General features: G+C 40.0%; 2 protein-coding genes across 2 annotated transcripts; both read right to left on the bottom strand.

Annotated features, from left to right (window-relative positions):
* Positions 1-317: 317 nt before the first annotated feature.
* UQCRB (ubiquinol-cytochrome c reductase binding protein) lies at positions 318-5,036 on the bottom strand. Its single transcript, XM_068184428.1, has 4 exons — positions 4,951-5,036; positions 3,700-3,771; positions 1,821-1,987; positions 318-555 (listed from the first exon to the last, which is right to left on the bottom strand). The coding sequence occupies exons 1-4, from the start codon at positions 4,967-4,969 to the stop codon at positions 478-480; spliced, it is 336 nt and encodes a 111-aa protein (XP_068040529.1). The 5' UTR covers positions 4,970-5,036; the 3' UTR covers positions 318-477.
* A 2,294-nt stretch (positions 5,037-7,330) lies between these two features.
* MTERF3 (mitochondrial transcription termination factor 3) lies at positions 7,331-21,214 on the bottom strand. The gene is made up of 7 exons (XM_068184417.1): positions 20,866-21,214; positions 18,387-18,539; positions 17,205-17,394; positions 14,060-14,207; positions 12,783-12,854; positions 9,897-10,058; positions 7,331-7,587 (listed from the first exon to the last, which is right to left on the bottom strand). Exons 1-7 carry the CDS (start codon positions 21,194-21,196, stop codon positions 7,393-7,395), a joined length of 1,251 nt encoding a protein of 416 aa, XP_068040518.1. The 5' UTR covers positions 21,197-21,214; the 3' UTR covers positions 7,331-7,392.
* Positions 21,215-21,792: the final 578 nt, after the last annotated feature.

Genomic DNA, 21,792 nt, shown 5'->3' with positions numbered 1-21,792 from the left:
GCTTGGGTACACAGACTATTACATTCTGCTGTCTCACAATACCATTGTAACATCAAATGCTGGTTCAATATTGCTGTCTACAGTGACAAGTGATGAATGAATACCAAATCCTCTTTAACTTAGAGAGCAACTAGCACCAACAGCCTTGAACATTTCTTACCTAATTCTACTACTACAGAAAACAGCTGCATGATGAAAAAAGCAAGAATCAAAAGCTGAAATGAGACTGCATACCACTAAGCTAATGTGTAATGTATATGCTCACAGGAAAGATCTGAACATTAGCTTGTTTCCATTTAGAAAGAACTCTTCCAAGATTTTTATAGTTTGACATGTTTATTTTAGTTGGATGATCAGACTCAATGAACAAGCTGAAACAGTATTCCTCAGCCACACAATTGCCTCCCTATGGACTTCTACAACCAAATGTTTAAAATATCAGAAATAGCTGGATATTTGCATGAAGTAGTTCAATAGTTACTTCTTGTTCCATGCTTCCCTTTCTTGTCTTTCACGGATTACTTCCTTTAGGTATGGTTCAAGATAATGGTGATCCTGAAAAAGAAGAGATATATAGAAGAAATATATTTAAACTTACAGCAAGGTCCAGAAACATCTCAAGTCATTCCTACAGACTATTTCTTTCTCATTCCTTCCCAGGTTTGACTAAACACTAACCTATCAAGGAAAAAAAAACCAAACCAAACCAAAAAATCCAGCCTCTCTTACCCTGAAAAGGTAAACTTTGTATCTGCCAAGTCTGTGATGACAAGTTCTCTACTGCAGCAACTACTAATTCCTAACGCCTCATCAACATTAGCAGGCCAAGTGATGCTTCCAGCTATGCCTTTAGAAACAGTGTTCTTTTTGGCAGATACACAAATACACAAGATCCACTTTAATTAGTTCAAAGTCCAACAATAATATTCCAGATAATCTCTTTTTGAGCTTGACTTCTAAACAGCACTGTAAACTTGTATTTGATAGAACACCCTGACCATGTTTAACACTTACAAACCAAACTGTTGCTTGAGGAAATATGTGACCAATTATTCAATGCAGCAGTTACCCAAGTATGATGTATGAGACCAAAAGGAACAGCCTCTGCTTAGTCAGAGATGCATTCATACCTTTATACTCTCCTATAATCAAAAGTTTAATGATAAAATTACTCTCTGCTTAGTCAGAGATGCATTAATACCTTTATACTCTCCTATAATCTAAAGTTTAATGATAAAATTACTCTCTGCCAGGTAATCTGGAGAAAGCGGAGGTGGACAGTAATGCAAAGAATGTCAACCAATTCATTACAAAAAAATAAAATTTAGTTACATCTGATAAAGTGCAGTTTGTTTTTTTTTTTTTTAAGTACAAGGTGACACTTATTTTAATGCATGATTTCCCTTCAAATTATTCTTTCTTGGCACTTTCATGAATAAAAGCTTTGGCCTAAGATTTTCTGCAAGGTTAAGAAATTAATCAGTAAAGCAGGAGACCTTCTTTAAGAATTCCAAAGCTATTTACATTGTATTTCTTTATCTGACAGCTTAGAAGAAATATTTTGCCGAACAAAAACAATATGCTGAGATTCTGAGCTGCAGCTTAAGCGTCTGTCATCTTGAGAAAAATTTAGTAATTCGTACAGAAAAACAGATTTTTAAACTGCAATCAAAAGTATTTTCCAGAGGTACTCCATGAGATACTGACTCATTCACTACAAAGAACATGTAACCATGTCTCCCCAGAGAATGAAAATCCCAACCACCAGTCCTAGCAGTGCCATTTAAGACCTGCACCTTGGAAACACTCTGTGCACATACCTCTTCATACTTCACCCACTGGTCTTTGGGAAGGATCTGATGTTTCAAACTTAAGTCCAGCGCTCGCTTTATGCGAAATACTCTTTCATTGTACAGATGTTCTGGAAGTCTCTTCAATGCTTCTTTTACATCATCATCTTCATGCAATGTATCATCTCGCATTAACCCTGTACCAAGAAGAATTTACAGTACCACTGAATAAATGTATGTTCTTCAGTAAGATTTAGGATTGACACTTGCCCATGTACCATGGGCAAAACACTTCCAGCACAAAATTATGAAGAAAAGCCAAACCAATCCAGGAGAGCCACTAATTGCTTAGAGAGAACATGCAGTCCTTTCACAGATTCTATTTACTTTATTCACTCATTTTCTTAAAGAGGAATAAGGAAAATGGGTATTTAATTCAATGTGTTTCATGCAGAATACACATATACAGAACAAAAAACTTCTCTGGACCTAAGGGGTAAACTTATATGCATCTAATTTTATATCTCTGTCTAAGATGACTTTCCAGGTAAAGGGTTTTTGAGAACTCTGAATCCATTAGAGTCAGTCAGCCACAGATGAGACTCCTTCAGTACTGAAGAATTTTTCTCTAAACTGTCCTGTTCATAATGACCAGACCTCTGCTGCCTACATGAAGCTATGGAGACCTGAAGCTCTGTGCTGGTGCGTGAGTTCCAAATTAGAAGTTAAATCAGGGAGAAACACCCAGTCTTCTCAAAACTAAAAACACTCCCACACCTTCTGTGGAACAAAGGATTCTTGAAACTCAATCAACCTTTCTGTTAGGTTCAGTATTAACAAAATAGGACAAAATATTACTTCTGTGGCATTCCAAGATGATTACTACAACATACCAACTGACTTGTGGTTACAGGTTTTCATCTCAAGTGACTGATTTGTCAGTAGTGTTTCAATAAAACAAAAATTTCTTTTGAGACAAGTATTCATAAATTCAGTTTTGTAATTTATTTCAAAGGCATAGGGAGCACTGATGCTAGTTTAATCACTATATTAAATTTGGTGCTTCTCTAATTTTATACTTGCATTTCCAGAGAAGCAGCAGAACTAAGAATTTCAGCAGACAGGCATTATCGAAGAGGAATTAAGCACTGTATCTTTGGAGGAAGGATCTAAGCTACTTGTTTACAGTTTTCTTGTAATTTTTTTCTAACTTTCTCAGGGCAGGTATGTTAACTTCCTTTCTGAGATATGCTTGTATTGTGGTGAGCAATAAATTGCACCATCTGAATATTCAGATTCTTGTCATACAAGAATTGTTCTGCCATCTAAATGGTTGAAACAAACTTGACAATAACTGAATAAACTGAAGACAATACCATTAGGGACGCTCTTCTCCTTAATGAAGTCCTGTATTGACACCTATTCCACCACTGTGCAGGCCAGAGTGATGCCAGCTGAAGTTATGGTGACACAAAGGACAGAATAACTATAATCTTCTTTGCACTTTGGATACTTTGCATAAGTACTACAGATAGGCTGACTACTATCGGTGGGAACCTCTCCAGCTTCAAGGGCAGTCTTTGGGTTAGAAGACACTGGCCAGCAAAAGTGACTCAGTGGGGAAACGTAAATAATTGAGCTTTCAGGATTGCTCTGTGAAAGGTTTTACAACTTCCCCAGCTTGGCCTTAGCTGTTACAAGTTAATTCACTGGAACATGAGCAAACACAGAAATAACGGAAATAACAGAAATAACTGAACCTATTGCTAACTTTTTTCACCACAGAAGTAGTAGCTAGTTTTGATCAAAAGGATTTATGCCAACCTGCATGTATGTATGTCAGCTATGAAACAGAACTAGTTTGAAAACTGTTACATTTGCAGTTTTTAAAACTCAATGAAATACTCACCGTATTTGTTGAACCCAGCTGCATTGTAATACCACTTGCGAATCCTGTCTAACAGGCGACCACCTCCTGCAACTGAACATGACGATCATCAGCTGCACAGCAAGGTAAAATTCAACATTTACACATTATTGTGGCAGTACACAAATATCTGCTGGCCTCCAACACATGCAGTAATGTAACATCGCATCAAGTCTGAATTTGACCATACATGACTTGGCCTCTACTTCTCAGTATCCCATAACTGACACTGAACAGGTAGAAGGACTGCTCATTACATACAAGAGTTTAACCCATTGCACTAAATCTGAATATTGGGCTGCTTTAAGACTTGGAAAAATGCTACCAATTCCTCATCAAAGACAGCAACAAAACTCTTAGATTCCGTAACACTTACCTGAACCAAACCCATAGTGTCTACATAAAGCAAAACCATCAGGCTTTTCCAATAATTTATCTAAGTTCCTTGGCTTTCGCTATGTGACTTCAAGCCCAGTATATTATTATACTCTTAACCTTCTGCTCGCCTCTCCAGATACTTTAATGCTATTCCTTTTTCAAGGAGCTGCCAGAGTCAACCACAAAATCCACACTAAAACCTCAAAAAAAAACCAACCAACCAACCAACAAATAATTTTAAAAAATCAGACCTCCACACCACATACAGCACGTTCGCCTTCCTATAAATGTGGTTTGGGACGGCAGAGGTGCCTTTACACAATCACATACCTCAACAAGGGATCTAGGAGGCCACGAACGGCGCGACACGGGCAATGCACTGCGGGCGGGCTGTTTTACGTGACTCTTAAGTCAACTGTGTGACCAGGTCACCCCCAACACCCCAAAGGAGGTCACTAGAGCACTCCCTCAGCAGGTTACTCAGTTACCCCTCCGTCCTTCAGGGTCAGGCAAGGAATAACCTCAGACCAACTGCGCAGGACAGCAATGCCCGAGGCCTCTCATGAGCAGCCCAAGGCTTCCTCTAGTGCTCCCGAGCACTCTCTACGCCAGAAAGCTCAGCTACCGGAGCCAGGCTCCCTCCACTGCCACGGGAGGGCCGGCGAGGAGACTCGCCCGGCGACTGTGGAAGCGGCACTCGCTGTCCCCGTCAAGGGCACACGGTGCACACCGGCTCCCCCGCCCCCGTCACGGCCCGCCTCGCTGCCCAGCGCGGGCCGGGGCGAGCCCAGCACCGCAGGGGCCCCGCCGCCCCCCAGCGCCCCTGCTGCCCCCTCAGCGCCCCCGCCGCCTCACCAGGGGCCCTCGCCGCCATCTTGACCTCGGCGCGGCGCGCGGCCTCCTGGGTAAGGCGCGGGGCGGGGCGCGCCCGCCAATGCCGGCCCGGCGGCGGCGCCTGCGCTGTGGCGGGAGGGCCGATACAAGTGACGGGCGAAAGCGACAAAAATTAAAAGGAGCTTTGTAAAGCACGATAAGCAAAGCAAGGACGGGGCACGCCATGTGCCTGTCTGTGCTCAGAAACCTGTCTGTGCTCAGAAACCTGTCTGGGCTCAGGTAGCGCAGCCGCCAGGTGAGCGGCGCTGCGCTCTGAGGCACAGAGCGCTGCGTGTGCCCAGCCCTTGCTTCAGGAAGGGACCACTGCCATTTGAAAGAAACAAAATGCGAACGTGGGGGGAGCCCAGAAATGCGTAGAAGGCAACGCAGCGGGCAATTTCAGTCAGAAAAGTTTGTGGGTCTTTTTTTTTTTTTTTCTTAATCGTAAAGCCGCAAAGTTTTTGTCACGATCCTTAAAAAGATCCTCGATCCCCTCTCCCCTTCCATTTTAGCCTTCCCTTTAAACGTTTTGCGTCCGTTCTCCATCGTGGTTGGGGGAAGCTATTTCGGCAGAAGCTTGTGCATTCAACATTTCAAAGAAACTGGTTTAGCTCTGGCAGCAATCATTCCTACATTTAAAAATATTAAAGGAATTTAAAGCTCAAAGTTTGAGACATTCAAAATATACACGCTCTGTAATGTAATCGCTGTTAACAGTGGTTTGCCACATGGTAATACACAGCAGTAAGGCTAGTGGAGCAAATCTGCAAAGGTTAACTCCAACATTATGAAACCACACACCTTCTATTAACATTTTCACTATAAGCATTATTTTTTTACAAGATGGTTTGAAGACTACAGTTTCTTATTAGCATTTAATACAGTCAAAAATCCAAGTAAGCATATTGGACTTTGGAGACTTTTATTTAACAGGAGGAAATGGGAGAAAGTGCTTAGTCAGCACATTTCAGCCACCGTGAAATTTATTATACATGTGTGCCAAGAACAGTCTATATAACAGAGTATTTCAAGCAATCTTTCCAGGCCAATGGAACAGGAAACATGAGAAAAAGGACAAAAGAGATAATCTCAGATATATATTGCAGACAATGAATGTGGTTTTTCAATGTGTTTCAAGCACTTGTTTTTCAGATTCTTAATTTGGATGAATAAGAATTAATCCAAAGCTATAATCCAGAGATCACTACTATTCTCATTCTTTAAATCTCTTTAATCTTACCTTATTTCCCACCTATTAGTAGAATTCAGCCGTTTGGATTTTATTCTGCTGTGTGCATAAAAATTGCTATTTTTAGCTTCAACAATGAGGTTTTAAATCATTGAGGCTTTTTCATTAAATAAGCTTAAATCCAAATTAAAACCGCTGGATTTCAGATTTCCTGAACTGTTTTTAATGAAGGAATGGAAGCTTCTAAACAATATCAAACAGTTTGCATTTAGGCAGCATTTTCGTTTTTCCCAAATACATTGTGAAGCATTTGATAATTCCATATTAATGTGCTTTGTTTAAGGATTAAGTATTTTCAATACTTCCATGATGCCCAATGTCAGCATGTACTCCAGCTTTTATAACTGACCAACTCTATCACCTTTATATATACTACAGCCTCTTTTCATATAGTTACATGTGCATTAAAGCCACACAAATCTCACTAGTATGGGAGGGGAAAAAACTGAACACAGGGAAGAGAAAAGTAACTGAAATAAAGTTCTTCTAGATTTCACGGACAATAACAGCTTTCATTTCTTTTTATAATTTTCCTAAATTCTGTTTGCTGGGTCTGTTTTTTTTTTTTTGACATTTCTAACCAGCTTTTAGGATACTAATTTCAGCAGCCAGCTTCACAAGGAAACACCTTTGTAACCTATTGAAAGAATGCCTTTCTGTATGAGGTGCTTCACATATTAATGGTGTGATTCTTTCTACCATAAAAGAAAATAACATTATTAGCTCAAGCAGGTAAACACAACACTACTTCACTACCACCCTATCTTGCTATTCTTATTTTTGTGGAAGAGGGTGAAAGGAGAAGATAACAGAGGGGAAGACAGGGAATAAGTCACTAGCCAGTTTTCCAATCTCCCAAAATTTTGCCATTATCAAAAGAAAAAAAGAAGAATTTGAATTTACCTTTTTGCTAATGTGCTGCATCATTCACTTTCAATTAAGTTAGTGATTAATAACAAGGCTTGCATTAGCAATCAAAATATTGGCTCAATCCTTCTGAAATAAATTTTTAAGTTACTGTAAGTATTACTGTAAGCCTTTAAATCCTAAACACGTCATAAAAAATTACTTCTTAAACCAGTAATTAAAAAGTTAGGAGACCTTAAAGGGAAGTACTTTTACAAAGTATGTTTATTTTGAAACTTAATTCTTTAATTTTTTACATGTGTTACTAATCAAAGTGTTTTTAAGAAATTTTCAAAGTCCTGCATAGATGCTTTGGCAATCTCTGAACAAAACACCTCATCGGGCAAGGATACCAGCTGATCCAGGGAGATGTAGCTGGGTTGTGCTGGGTCATACTGGGCTCTTCCCAAGAATGCAAGAAACATATGCCTCTCTCTGATTCGTAATAGCTTTGAGTTGAAAACCTAAGAAAGAAAAAAGGGAAGAATTTTTTAACTTGTCTAAACTTCAGACCCAGAGGCATCGAAAATAAGAGCTTTTTTTAGACAAACTGAAGATCTAGGAAGCAAACAAATACTACTCTTATTTTCCTTTAATTTATGTCAAACACCAGGTAGGTTACATTTAAATATAAATTATCTAAACTCTAAATAAATACTTCAATACAATTTGCTGACATACATAACAAAAAACAGGGAGATACAAAAAAACCTAATGTGCTTGAGAATTGTTTCTATACAAGAACTATATTACTTTTGTGTAATCACAGCCAAGAAAGCGGAGATATTCAGTAACAGGGAGCACTTTCCCTGTAGCATCAGACAAATTCAAATGACCACTGTTGCAAGGAAGAACTGAAGAGGTGACCACACGGCATAATGCAAACAACAAACTGGCACAGTGGGAAGGGCAAAGGTGAGTGGATGTGACTCCTGTCATCATAACATGGCCAAAAGGCACAGTGGTGGTTCAAAAACAACCATTTGTCTTCTACTGCACAGCAATGCCTACCTTTGAAGATACCTGCCACAAAAAAAACAACAACCTAGACAGTCAAAGATGAGAACAATGGTAGGGGAAACACAGCAGAACACCTGCCACAAAAAAAACAACAATCTAGACAGTCAAAGATGAGAACAATGGTAGGGGAAACACAGCAGAACACTTAAAAAGAGAGGGAAATGGGGAAGATGAGATGCACAGTTAAGTTGTAAAAGCAAAGAGGTAAGTTCATTCCCGAGAAGTAAAACTGAATACAAAGAGATGCTGATATAGGAGATAATGATGAAAATATGAATGCTACAGGAAGCAGAGATTTTACTAAAAAAGAGACTCCATTGAAAGAAGTAGAGTTCCATGAGGATGCAAACTAATTTGAACAAGGAGGGAAAAACAAAACTACTGTTCCTCCTCTGCCTTCCTTGAATTTTAAGAGGCAGTCAAAATACAGGAGAAAAAAAAAACACACTTAACCACCATTTATGGAGATAGCTGACAGAATGGTTACAAGAGCAACTGGTTAATCAGAGTGAATTTAACCCCAAAAATAATGCTGTATACTTCCTATTTTCAACATTACTGTCAATCAGGATAAAAGTGAGTACAGATAGAGATAAATATGCATTTGTGAAGGCACAAGTTAAAGGCCCAACCATATATAGACCAATGTGCACTACCAGTATCCTGGAATTCACAGTTTGATGGTGAAAGGGAAGAACAGGAAAGAGAAAGAGAGACTGTGCCAAGAACTAAGAACAGAGGAAACTCTCCACTTACCCTACCAAAGAGAAGAAAAATAGTGAGGTCAACCACCTTAAAGCCAACAATAAGACAACTGAGAAAAGTGAGCAAAACTTGCAGTCACTTACAGATCAAGGAGGACAAAGTGACACAGATGAGCATAAGAGCAAGCATCCTTGTTAAGTAAAGACAGATTAAAAGCAAGATAATAAAAATCCCAATGAGTAGTTTTATTCCCCCATGCAATTTTGGCTTTCTAGCCACTTAGATTTGCTATTAGACTTGCTTTAGAAAGAAAATTACTGCCATTCAGAAGCTGTAATTTCTGCTTTCGTTTTTACCTTGTAAGAACATAGTGCAACTGCATGTAGGCATTGAATGAAATGACTAACACTTTCAGCTTTTAATTTGTGAGGAAATAGCAGTAATGAGGAGCTAGAAAAAAGAACCCCAAAATAGTAATCAAGAAATGAATCTATTTTCAATCCTGTGGTATTTTAGCAATTGCTGCAGCAATAAGAAGACCAATGATAATCTGATTGTCTAATGGACAGAACTCCTCTTACCTTTACACTGTAGTTTCAGATCCTAAAATTTCTAAAGATTTTTTTAAGTAGATAAACCTGAAAGAAATGCTTATATTTATATATATAATGTTATCTAATGAACAGATCTTCTGCATAATCTGTCTTCTCTTGTGTATCTTGGGTAAGATTTCAAGCAAATCCCTAAGCAGGCAGTAATCTCTCTTGCATGAACACAGAAGAGATGAGCATGACTACCTCTGTTGAAAACCTTAAATATCACAAGACTGGGTAGTGATGTCACATGTGCTAAGGGAAAACAAGCAGCAGTTCCATATGGAAATCTTCAATAGTTTCTGGATTGCTAATCAAAGTTATCCCAATTAGAGTAAAAGCCACAGGCTAGCTAAGAATACACTTATGTTCTGTATATAGGCTCCACCTTCAGCACATTAGTGAAGTGCCTGTGACAAGAACACCTACAATTTATTCCCAGATTAACAGCTCACCTGAGGAAAGCGAGTAAGCATGTGGTGGGGAATGCCCATTATGTTGTGTAAGTAGTCAAATGTCTGTTTGAGTCTCTTTTTACTTGCAGTTAAAATCTTGGGAGTTTTACACACTATCTGTTGAATTTCATTACGTTGAAAACCAAGTTCAATTTGACAAACCTGAAAAAGAGCACAATTTTATCTTTGCAAGTCAGCTACAGCAAACTTAGCTTATTTTAATGTGACACTGAAATAAACTGCAAATGCAAAATTCTTCTATCCTTTTTCACACAGCAACAAGAATGCAAACCACAAAAATATCTGCCACTTCAGTTCTTCTCAAGTCAGACAATGCATATTATTTTTTTCTTCTAGAATAAAATGTAATTTGTTTATAGAATATCCCCAAAATAAAGATAACTTCTGTGAATGTTATGTATTTTCCAGTTTGTCTGAGATATGAACAAAAAAACCATGTCACCATATGTATGGCAGTTAAAAGCATAAAAATTCTCCACTAAGAGTCCTTTATCATTTTCAATACCAAGCTGTCAAGAGACTTTCTTCCTGTGGAGCTGTTGAGCTCTGTAAAACACAGCAATCAAACAGCTAGTGCCTACTTTTGCTAATGGATCCAAGTTACATTTTTATAATAGGGAATATAATTTCTATAGTCTTCAACTTAAGACTGCTGAACCTAAAAGAGATGTGTAGGATATGTAGAGTATTTGATTTATTCTACAGTTCAGTAAAGTCTAAAGTAAGATGTCTTTTTCAGAGACTGCCTTGACTACAATTATGATTTTCCAAAAGGAAAACAAAACACATTTTTTCAATAAAATCACAAGCACTCCTCCCAAAGTGCAGAATGGCAAGCAGTTCATTGAGTTGTTGAGAAAGAATTCAGCATACAAGAGTGTCTGTTAACTCAGTCATTTCTTCTATCCTCCAGTGACACTTACAAGCAGCTTGTTTTCAGTCATGAAGTGGGTGTGCTTGCCAGTTAACATAACCAGACTTTCGTATCAAACTAAGGTACTTCAACTGGCAAGAAGGTGGTGGTTTTGTTTGCCCAGTTTGATGTGCCAAGACTGCAGCTCTTTTCCAGAACTGCTTGTCAAATATGAAGAGAAGGGCTTAGAATATGGGTTTTGAACGTACCTTAGGAATTCCAAATCCTTACAGGGAACTGTTTCTAGAGGCAACTATAATCAGGTCTTTCAACTCCTCATTTTAGCTTTTCTACTTTATAAATACTTGTGCACCACCCAAAATACCAATCAACTAAGACAGCATTCAAGTATGAAAATAAGTGTTAGCACATGAGTGGTATCTTCCATGGACCTGAGTTGGCAGGGCTAACTTTCCTGCATCAGGATACACAACCGGAGTTAAGACCCCATGATAAATCACTGCAGATATTAAGCTGGGCTCACTGTAGAGGTAATTGTGGCAAGAATCTTGAGCTTTTATCTTTTACTCTGTGACATGGAACAGCTCCCTCAACATGGTCAGTGAGCTCAAGTGTAGGTTGCTTGGACTGCACCCAGTCTGACAGCAAATGTGTTTAATATTCAATAACTCTCTAGGCCACACGTGCTAATATCCTTACTGCGTAAGCCTCAGCAATACTCAATGAAGTATGTATTATTCCCACAACAGGCAGTGGTAATGAAAGCTTTGACAGGTTTTACCCTGTCAATGAATCTCTAATTGTGCTTGAATAAACCCTCAGAGGATGGACTTCAGCACATTTAGTCCATGACTGGTTATCTTACAACAGCCAAGATCAGCTACTGTACTTGTTTCTAAATAACAGTCCATTCAGAATGAGGGATACAACCTGATCACTTCTGAACTGCTGATTTCACTTTCCACATACTGTCCTCCCACCACCACTTTAGGACATACAGGTCTGAACACAGATTCTGAATCCAACCTCCTGAAAAGCTTGAGCTTTTAAGAATTAGAAGATTCCAACAGTGAGGACCTAATAATCCTTCCTTCCTTTCCCTCTCTCACACATTTTAAAAATAGAGGTGGTATGCTGTATTTCTTGGTAGATAAACAAGATAGTCACATAGAACTAAAGATCTTAAAAACACATTCATTATAATAATGGCTCCCTAGCCTGTGGAAACAATGTGTGTTAAAAAGAAAGCACTATTAATTAGAACAGTCTGCTACTTTCCAGTCTCCTCCCTTACCACACACACATTTCAGATTGCAAGATTTCTAGTGTTTAATAGTTTCAGAACAGTGAGTCTGAAAATTATACATTTTGATTTATAGTTATTTGTTATAGGATAATGGAATTTCACAAATTGTTACACTACATCATGCTGTTTGGCCTCGATGGCTTTACAGCACAGTAATTAAAGCAATACAGTTACATTTTCAAAAGGGAAAGGAATCCCCATGGGTTTGAAGTTATTTACCCAATATGTGTTAATAACAACCATCTGCTATCAGACAATAGGTGTCAAATGCACATTTTGGCAGGCTAGTTACCTGCCAGGAGAAAAATAATCAACTGCACATTTCTTGCTCCTAAATACTCACAGACAATCCAAGTTAGCAAAAAAACATAATAATTAAGGGGCAGGGGGAAAGACTGAGTATTTTTCTACTCATTAAAAAAATGGGTAAAAATTTATGTCATCATATAGCAACTTTTGGCAGGAAGGCACTACACCAGAGTAGAAGACAGAATAAGGTAACACTCCATGCATTGAATAAGCTTGCACACTATAGAGGAAAATACATTGTTTAACAGTTATTTTATATCACCACTAAAATGATTTCATTAAATTCTTTCTGTACACAATCCCCTAAAGGAATTTTATCTTCTGACAACTCTTAAACTATACACAATACACTTTTAATAGCTATTAATAAACACACCTGAAGATTTTCTTTTACAGGCTCTATTTTGCCAGTCAGTAGCCTTGGAAGACGAATTACGAGATCCTTTGTCTACAATCAGAAAAACACATTAATTAAAGAGTTTTACTGAAGGCTTCTTTATTTATCTGTGAAAGAAAGATCCTATATAAACTATTTTTTGCATTTCTTTTTGTATTTCGTTTTATCTCTAGACCAAAGATGAATTTGCACAAACCAGCAGTATGTTAAAGATGCAAAACATTACTCAAATATGTTCTTTTGGAAAACAAAAAATAATAAAATTGTAAAGCAGACAGGAAGAGGGAGTAAAAGCACACATCAAAAGGAGAAAGTATGCTCAAGTGCCCAATTTCTCTCAGTCCTGAAGTTGTTTCTTTCCTCTTTTTACAAAGTTAACAACACACTACCCCAATGGAGGCTATAAAAGGATTTTTCATTGGCAGTGGAGCTCACTTCTGAATCTGGTTAGACAACAGTGTAACAGCACAAGAAATTACTCCACATTCCCTGAAGTGTCTGATTACTTCTAATCCATCCTGAGTACATGGTGGTGACTAAACCTTTTTCTGAGGAGATGTCTCACCTCAAATATGGAAAGGCCAGCAACAGCACACTGTAGCAGCTATGACTGTTCAGATAATAGAAGAACCCCAGATTCCACTTGGAATTTGGCATTCATTGCAATCCCCACCTACTGCTGGACACAGTTAACACTGCCCACTTACTCCAGGCAAGTCCAGCTACTACCTGCCCTGAAGATCCCAAAGCATGGTGCTGAATACCCCACTAAGCACATAATGTGGTATGCACCCAGGAGCAAACACAGAGATCACTCTTGATGAGCTGAGCATATGAACTGGCATTTATCTTGATAAGATATTCACAGATTCGACTATTTTTAAAATTATTTAAGTATGTCACAGTATCTTAAAGAGATGAAGAGAACCAAATAGTTTTCCACAAGTTTAAAGAGTTGCTTGCTGGTCCAGTAATTAATTCAGTCCTCTGACCCACCTGTAATAATAGAAATGGACATACACATGCATATTTGATAATAATCTGTAACAGATCATCTTCAGAAACTGTACTTCAGGTCCTCTGAATGTTAGATAACCATATCACTTCCATAGACAGCTAAAACCATGTTACCCTCCTGTAACCCTCTAGTGGCATTACTGATGGTAACAATGTTTGCTGATAACCTCCAAACACTTGGAGTATTCATATTGCAAGACCTTACAACTGTCACTAACAAAATACCTAAAGGCTTTTACCTTTTTTACACTGAGACCAAGTTCATTTTTGAAGAAACCCAGTCTGTTATCCAGTCTTTCCACTGAAAACAACAGCAAATATGGAGCTCTTGAGACCATCTGAGCAATTTCTGACTTAAGAAATTTTTTTGATTTTAGGTAAGCCACTCTAGAAAGAGAACAAAAACAAAATAAAATCCAGTGATGAGAATTATATTGCCTCCATTTATTCAGTGATCACTTAAATTCCTCAGTGGTATCTTATAAATGGACAGATGTTCTAGCATTAACATGAAACCCTGTCAAAAATAATTAGAGTGAAATCTGCAGTTATCGTAAAAGCAAAATACCCTTCCTTCCAATTAATTAGAAGTAAAATAAACCTCAGAGCAGAATGTCAATACTGAAGACAGATTTTAATTCCTTCCAGCTGTACTGAAGCAGATACCTATGTTAACCTACCGTTAACTACCAGTCTGTCTCCTAGATTGCAACCACATTAATAGGGTATGGACAAGAAGATATATACAGCTTTTTGCTATTTTAATGAATTCCATTTCTACTGCTGAAAGAATGGAGTACTACACCTCATACATTCCCGTTTTGCCAACAGCACTGGAGAAGAAATATCATACAATGATGCTGTGTGTAGAGAAACTGTCGAAAAAGACATTTCTACATCAGCTGAAGTTGCGTTTGCCACAAATAGGTCCCTATTTTCAGTCAGTGGTCTAACAAGTGAGTAACAAACATCTGGTTGTCAGAAAGCAAGAGGAGCTTTGATATTTAACAGAGCTTGCTTGCTTTCTTGCTTTCCAAGTCAAACTTTTTCCACACTTTGTTGATTTCAGTGAAAGTGAAATGCTATTTCAAGTACCCCTTGCAGTAGATGATTAGCACAGCTCCCAGAAAAAAAGGCTTGAAGAGGGGAAATATAGCATACAAAGCAAAGAGACACAATTAATCCACATACTACCATATACTAAATAACTAAACTACAATTTGGAGACAATTCCTCTGGTTATAGATGAGAGTAATTGCAGTATGAGAAGTATTTGCAGTCAGATCAACTTAGAGCATACAATAATTGGTTTATCTGGTAGTAATTAATATACTAAATGAGTTGCAGAATATTCTGCAGAAACAGATATTCAGCAGAAAATGGGCTTTCTGCTAAACCATGTCTCGTGGAGAGAAATAAAATAAAATTACCTTCCAGTCACTACAAATTCCCTCTTTCCACAAATCCTCAGAAATTAAATTATTACAAGCCAAAACCTCCCAGATGGAAGATATAAAAACAAGCTCCAGAGGACCAGTTCCTAACTGAGCAGGCACCCCAACACAGAAGGTAGCACCCTAGGCTCCAGACAATGACAATGGAACTGGCACAGCTTCCAAGCATCTCAGAAACAGCTACATGAGGAGATAAAAATCAAATCTTTCGGCTGCCCTGACTCCACTTCTTTTCTGTTAACAAGTCATTAAGAGTTGCACTTGAAGCATTTCTTCCTGGAAAGGCAAGAAACCTAAAAGTGGGACAGCAAGATTGTAGTAACCTACCTGTAGAAACTAGAATATAAAGGAACACAACTATCCAACCTGGCCAAAGTTTGAGATACATCTGTGAATGCTGGCACCGAGGTTAGCCCTCGTTCCACGTTCAGCAGTTCTATGCAGCATGTTAACAGTTTTAAGTCATCATTAACACCAGCATAAAACAAAGCATCTGGTGCAGCTGCAGTACAGAGACTGATTTGCAACTGTCAAAATTGTTAGGAATTATGGAATGTTTTGACTTTTACAGTGTTTATCTGAAGTCAAATGCCAAACTTATTGAAATTTGTGTTTTGTTTCCTGGCAACATGGAATCCATAGCAATAAAACATTCCAGAGTGATGTAACCAATACCACATCCATCTGCACCAAACTGTTTATGCAAAGGTGATACTCAGCTTTCAAAAGACAGCTATTAGAGACACATTCACTTCACAGGCTTTATAGCACACTTACTTACTTTAAAGCTTGCAGGAAATCATTCACCAGTATCAAACTTACAGAAGAATCATACTGCAGAAAATTAAGAAGAAATCGGATTGCTTTGTTTAGCCCCTACTTCACTAACCAGACAGTTACTTCACTTAACCAGACAGTCACTAACCGGGCACTGAAAATAAAATCTGACTTCATGGAAGAGTTAGGATATTTATCACAGAAAACCCCCAAACCTCTCTTCAGAAGAGCATAAGCAGTCTGGTCTGATATCTAGACTCAAAACTACTACTGGAAAATGACACAGGGTATTTTTTTGGATATTGTTTCTGAAAGGCCACTTATTGAACACCAGATTAGAAGAGCAGAGGGGAAAGAAGTTAGGTCTATGTTATACAAGAGTCTACTCATGTGCCTGTTTCTAAATATCTGTACTTTCAGATTTCTGTTTCAGATAGAAATGCTACTACATGCAAGAGCTAAGGTAACAGACTTTTTCTCTGGAGTACTGGGAAGTTTTGAGTTCATTAAACATGCACATACATACACACATGAGTTGTTCTGAAAGAAAACTATTGAATTTGGAATATTATAAATTAAAGTTCATTTTAAGGATTGAAGAACAGTTTAGGGCCATACAAGTGTGAATGAAGACACACACACAAATTAGTTCATTGTAGTGTGGTGCTGAGTTTCAGCTGGACAACAGGAAAAAAAGTCACCAAAACCTCATGCTGCTATTAGATGTCAACATAGAAGAGATCTGGTCTACTTCTTTGATTGCAGAATTCATGAGGTTTCAAATTGTGACTGAAGAGCTTAATGTTGTTCTACAAATTTATGTAAAGCCTCAGGGATGCCATTTTGGAAAGAAAGCTGACATGAGTAAAGCAAATGGCCTAAGGTGGCAAGCTGCTTCCTTTGCGACAGAGAGACAGGGATGGGCAGTAAAATTTGTTACTGGACAGTTTTCAGGTAGATGAAGGAACTGACTTATGATACCATCACATGTTAGTGCCAACAGATGGGGAGGCACAAGAATACAGAGCTAGGGGATGAGGAGAGAAATGAGACAGCAGGCAGCACAGGTTCCTTCAGACAAGGTTAAGCCAACCAGGAAACCAGATCTTCAAGCCAAGGGGCTTAACACCCTGCTACTACTTGAAAGGCTTACCTGGTTTCTAAAGCTTCCAGATCTTCACCAAGGATGTATGGATTTTTGGTTAGGAATGGTCCCAGTTGATTGTCTTCTACACCCACATCCTTAAGAAACAGAAGTATTTTTTTTACATCTTTTTCAAAGTCCAAGGTCAGTAAGAGCTGACCTGCCTTTTGACGTTTCTCCACTTGGGATAAGTCAACTCCTACAACAAACAAAATCAGAAGTTGTTTTAATTAAACACAGACCATGCTTTCTGTAAATGTTTCCCAAAGGCATGCTGGAATTTATAGGACTACTCAATGTTTTGCACTGATTTTGCATACTTTAATTACTCAACACAGCAAGGCTACACCACCTTGTATATTGTGGAAAGACTCCAGATAAAATAAGCAGTCATTTTAGAAGCTTTTGCTGAGTTTATTTTTTGAAGAAAGACATTTGGAGTGAATCCTGCATGTGCCACATTTAGAGACCTGCTCTTGTTTCAAGTATGTGTGCATGAAATTCCCAAATCTGTTATAAAAGGGAAGATGACAATTTTGCAGTGAAGTGACTTTGTATACTGACTCACACATGACCATTTCTTACTACCTGGGGACAGATTCCCCCTCTCAAATATTAATTTCTCCAACCTCTTTCTAGTCTTCCTTGCACATTTGAGCAACAAGGTGGTGAGAAAGCTTGAGCTTTCGTATCTCTGTAGTCCAAGTGTTTTTTGATGAGAAGGAAGGTTCTCATCAATCTCTCTCATCAACCCCTCTTGCCTCTCCAGTGTGCTGTGCCTCACTCCTAAAATTATGCATAGCAACCATTCTCTTTCCTTCCTTCCAAGGATGAAGAGCTGCACATTGTTTTGCAGTAAATTAAAGCATCCTTAATCAGCCCAGAAGAAGAAAGACCAATTAAGTTAAACAGTGATCCTCACCTCCTGAATCTGTGGGAGATGCTTCCTTCTAACATCCACAGCACTAAGGGACTAACACCAGCCAGCTTTGTTTCCTAGTAGTATGTCATTGCTAGTGACACAGTCCCCTTTTTTTATCCAATCACCCTGGATAACATTCTGCAGCTTTTCACCATTGGTCACTGTTCCCATTTTCAAGTTTACAAGGTAACCAGTAAGAGCAAAGCAAAAATTACAGGATCTCCAAAGCTCCTGCCATAGGCAGAGCACACAAACAAAATCACACATACCTAGGTGGACAAGTTTCGCAAGGGTTTCTGAGTGATCAACATAATCTCGGAGCGTGGAAGACTGGATGGGGAGAAGCGGTTCTGCAATGATCTGTACAGCTTCTTCCTCAGAAATCGCTTCCAAAGCAGATGAAGGTGGGATGTCATCCCAGTCTGAGAAACAAATATAGAAGACCCAAATGCATTTAGTGAAAGACAAAGCTGCTGCCACCAAATGCTATACAGATCTCTTAAAATCCTTTCCAAAATGCAGGAACACTGTGCCATGTGATAAACAGCCAAACTAATATTTGAAAACATAAAAACATAGACTCTGCTCCCAGTTTTTTGCCTCTGTTCCATCTCCTGGTCACTGCCCATCAACTTTTACTCATATGGCCAAATCTGAGAGTAGTACCCAGCAAGCCTGCCTTCAGTCTGCTGCCTAGACCACTGCAGACAACAGATCATATCACTCCCTGGGAAAGGATCATCTTTCATGTCTTCACAAATGCATGCTTGCCTGATCACAGCCAGATAAAAGGCTACTGCAAAGATTATTTTTCATAACCTGACCAGCTCACTACTTTGTGGCTGTCCTGAATATGATGCCTGAAATGCAGCTGGTTTAGCTTTTAATGTATTTCATAGCCAACTCCAGCCAAGCTATTATGCCTTATCCATTACAGAAAGGCAGCTGACTGCCACTATCTCTAATAGCAAAAGGAATAACTTCCTACTCACTTAGGTTTCAAAGGGAAGACCATTATGCTTGTTTTCCCTTAAGTGTTCCGAGTCACAGAACAGTGTCTTTAAAAAACAAATTCTCTAAACAGATCTATTTTTCCATTGATAGGAGCTCACAGCAGCAAGATTAAGATTGCTGTTTGCAGGCTAGCTGCTAGCATCCACATCAATCATTAGTTTGATTACTAATCAGATGCCCTGACTAAACTCTTCAGGAAGGGGATTTTTGGTGCTCTATACCTTTGTATAATGGCTTCTGAGAGACCAGGGTAATAATTTTCCAAGTCAAGAAACAAAGGCACACCAGAACTCTACTACTACTAAGTAATTAGGATGTGCCTAATGCTCCAGGAAGAGTTGCACAGACTAGCTTGATAGTTGTTGAAGGTCTTGTCTTTTTCTCATAGCCTCAGAAACAAAAGCACAGTCAAATGTTTTCAGCAACATTTACACATTGAACAGGAACTCTCTAGGAATGTCAAGTGGTTTTATGGAACTTGCTGAGGACCAAACCAATATACAACAAAGTCCATTCCAGACGCATGCATGTCTTTTATTGCCACTTTAAGGTCCTTACACTTCCTATTGGGAATCATACTTCAAGTTACCAAAACCCCCCAAAATTATTAATTATGTTTATTCCATTACATAGACTGACAACTGGGCAAAATGCTACACACACACACATTCTCCAGCCAGTCTGCTGGCAGATAAAAATCTGGCTTGTGGATAAACTGCATCGCAGGTGCAGCCACATACCAGCTGGCTGACCCATCACTTTGGTGCAGCACTGTTTCAGAACTAAGCACACAGATCTCTGCTGCAGGTCTGAGCCACCCCAAATAATAAGCTCTGTATAATCCAGGCTGGCTGGGCTCAAAGCAGAATCTGAACATACAAGGCTGCTTAGTAATTCAGAGCAAGTTTCCTCAGCATACCCAAAGTAATTTAAAAGGATGGAAATATCACAATCCTTGTTTAGATGTAAAAGTAGCGCAAAAAAGTGAGTAAATTTCCTCAGGGTTACAACATCAAGGCGCCACTGTATTTATCTCCTTTCGTGTCCTGTCCTCAGAAGACAGCCGGGCGAGCATTTCTCAGCAGAGCAGCGCTGAAGGAGGCTTCACACCACTGCCTCCTGTTGGTCATCCTTCATCCCTTAAGCGGCCGTGGAGCGTGAGCTGCTTCAGGCGGGCAATCCCCCAGCCTCGCTCAAAATAAAAACAAAACCAAAAAAAACCAAACAACCCCCCGCAAAAAAAAAAAAAAAAAAAAAAAAAAAAACCAAAACCACAATCAAGCCAACAAAAAATACCCCAAAACCAAAAAACAAAACAAAAACAAAAAACTAAAAACTAAAAACAAACCAAAAACTTTAAAAACCACCAAAACCAAACATCCAAAAAACCCCAAACCAGAATCCTTTAGTTTGTACTACCACATCTGTGAGGGAAAGGCAAACACTCAGCAGATGCAGGTAGGGTTATGAAAAATCCTTTTAAAGGCATCTCCAGAGCTACATTTCTACCCAAATATACTTTCATGTCACTTTAAAGATACTCTTTGCATACTACATCAACCGTAACTATTTGAATTAACGACGGAGCTAATCAGAAGTGAAAGTCAGGAACTCCAGATACTTATTTTTAGGCAGACAGGGCAAAAAAGGAGAACCCAGCTGGGGTTAAACCGCAGCATACTGAAAACATAATTTGAGGATTTGGGAGAAATGGTATCCCTCAAAGCCTCTTACCTTCGTCCAGTATTTCTGCATTCGGATCAGGTAATATTTCTGGTTTTGCTTGTCCCTGTTGTACTGAAGGCAAGTTACTTTCGGGAGAAGAGAAGGATCCATCCTTGGCGCTGTCGGGCGGGGAACAGCTTCCTACAGACACCTGCCTGTATGCCGGCAGTCTGCCCAGAACAACCTCCTTTGCAGCGGGCAGCACGGCCACACGGGCAAACGCACGGCAGGCCCGTGCGGGGCAGCCGCCACTCCGCAGCCGCCGAGGAAGCGCAGCAGCACGGGCCGCGCTCAGCAGGCAACCCCAGCGGGAGACGTGCCGAGCCCACACAGCCATCATCCACCTCAGCACAGCGGAGCATCCTACAGGCAGAAAAAGGCTGCGGAGTGACACGGGCGCTGCCTGCCTCGCCGTGGAGCCGGCAGCGTGAATCGCCGGGCATTACAGCAACCCCTCACTACAAAGCACCACCCAGCCGCCTTAAGGCTTTAAACGCGCGACAAACGGAGGAGCCGGGTCTGAGGCCACCGCCCGCCGCCCTCTAGGACAGCCCTCCTTGGGAGCACGGGGGAAGCCCAGCCAGGACCTAAAGCCTCCCAGGGGAACGGGACTCTCTGCGTAAAGCCGCCACCGCACACCCTCCATAGGGCGGGGAGCCTGAGTCGGGCCGCGCCCGCCACCCTCCCCTCGCAGGGCTCCCTACGCCGGCGGCCACTACGTGCACCCTGCGGGAGAGGGGGCAGTGCTGCCCGACCCGGTAGCAGCGGGAGCCACCCGCGCCTCACCTGCGTGGCGCGGCACGGCGCGGCACGGCCCACGTGTGCGCCCCGCTCTCCGGCCCGGCCCGGCCCGGCCCGGGCGAGACCACTCGGGAGGAAACGGGTGGGGAGCAGGCAGCAGTGTCCTTCCCTCCGCGTGTTCTACAGGGGCGATGT

Source organism: Anomalospiza imberbis, chromosome 1 (assembly GCF_031753505.1).
Source record: "Anomalospiza imberbis isolate Cuckoo-Finch-1a 21T00152 chromosome 1, ASM3175350v1, whole genome shotgun sequence".
In the NCBI taxonomy this organism is placed as follows: Eukaryota; Metazoa; Chordata; class Aves; order Passeriformes; family Viduidae; genus Anomalospiza; species Anomalospiza imberbis.
This window is presented reverse-complemented; position numbering and strand designations above follow the sequence as displayed.

Excerpts from the sequence above, each read along its gene's own strand:
- UQCRB (XM_068184428.1), bottom strand. Across the intron at positions 1,988-3,699 it reads AGCTGGGTTCAACAAATACG|GGTTAATGCGAGATGATACA; the intron begins GTGAGTATTTCA and ends TTCTTGGTACAG. Across the intron at positions 556-1,820 it reads AGTGGGTGAAGTATGAAGAG|GATCACCATTATCTTGAACC; the intron begins GTATGTGCACAG and ends CTTCTTTTTCAG.
- MTERF3 (XM_068184417.1), bottom strand. The coding sequence starts at position 21,196 with ATGATGGCTGTGTGGGCTCGGCACGTCTCCCGCTGGGGTTGCCTGCTG. Across the intron at positions 17,395-18,386 it reads TGCGAAACTTGTCCACCTAG|GAGTTGACTTATCCCAAGTG; the intron begins GTATGTGTGATT and ends TGTTTGTTGTAG. Across the intron at positions 14,208-17,204 it reads CTGGAAGCTTTAGAAACCAG|AGTGGCTTACCTAAAATCAA; the intron begins GTAAGCCTTTCA and ends TTCTCTTTCTAG.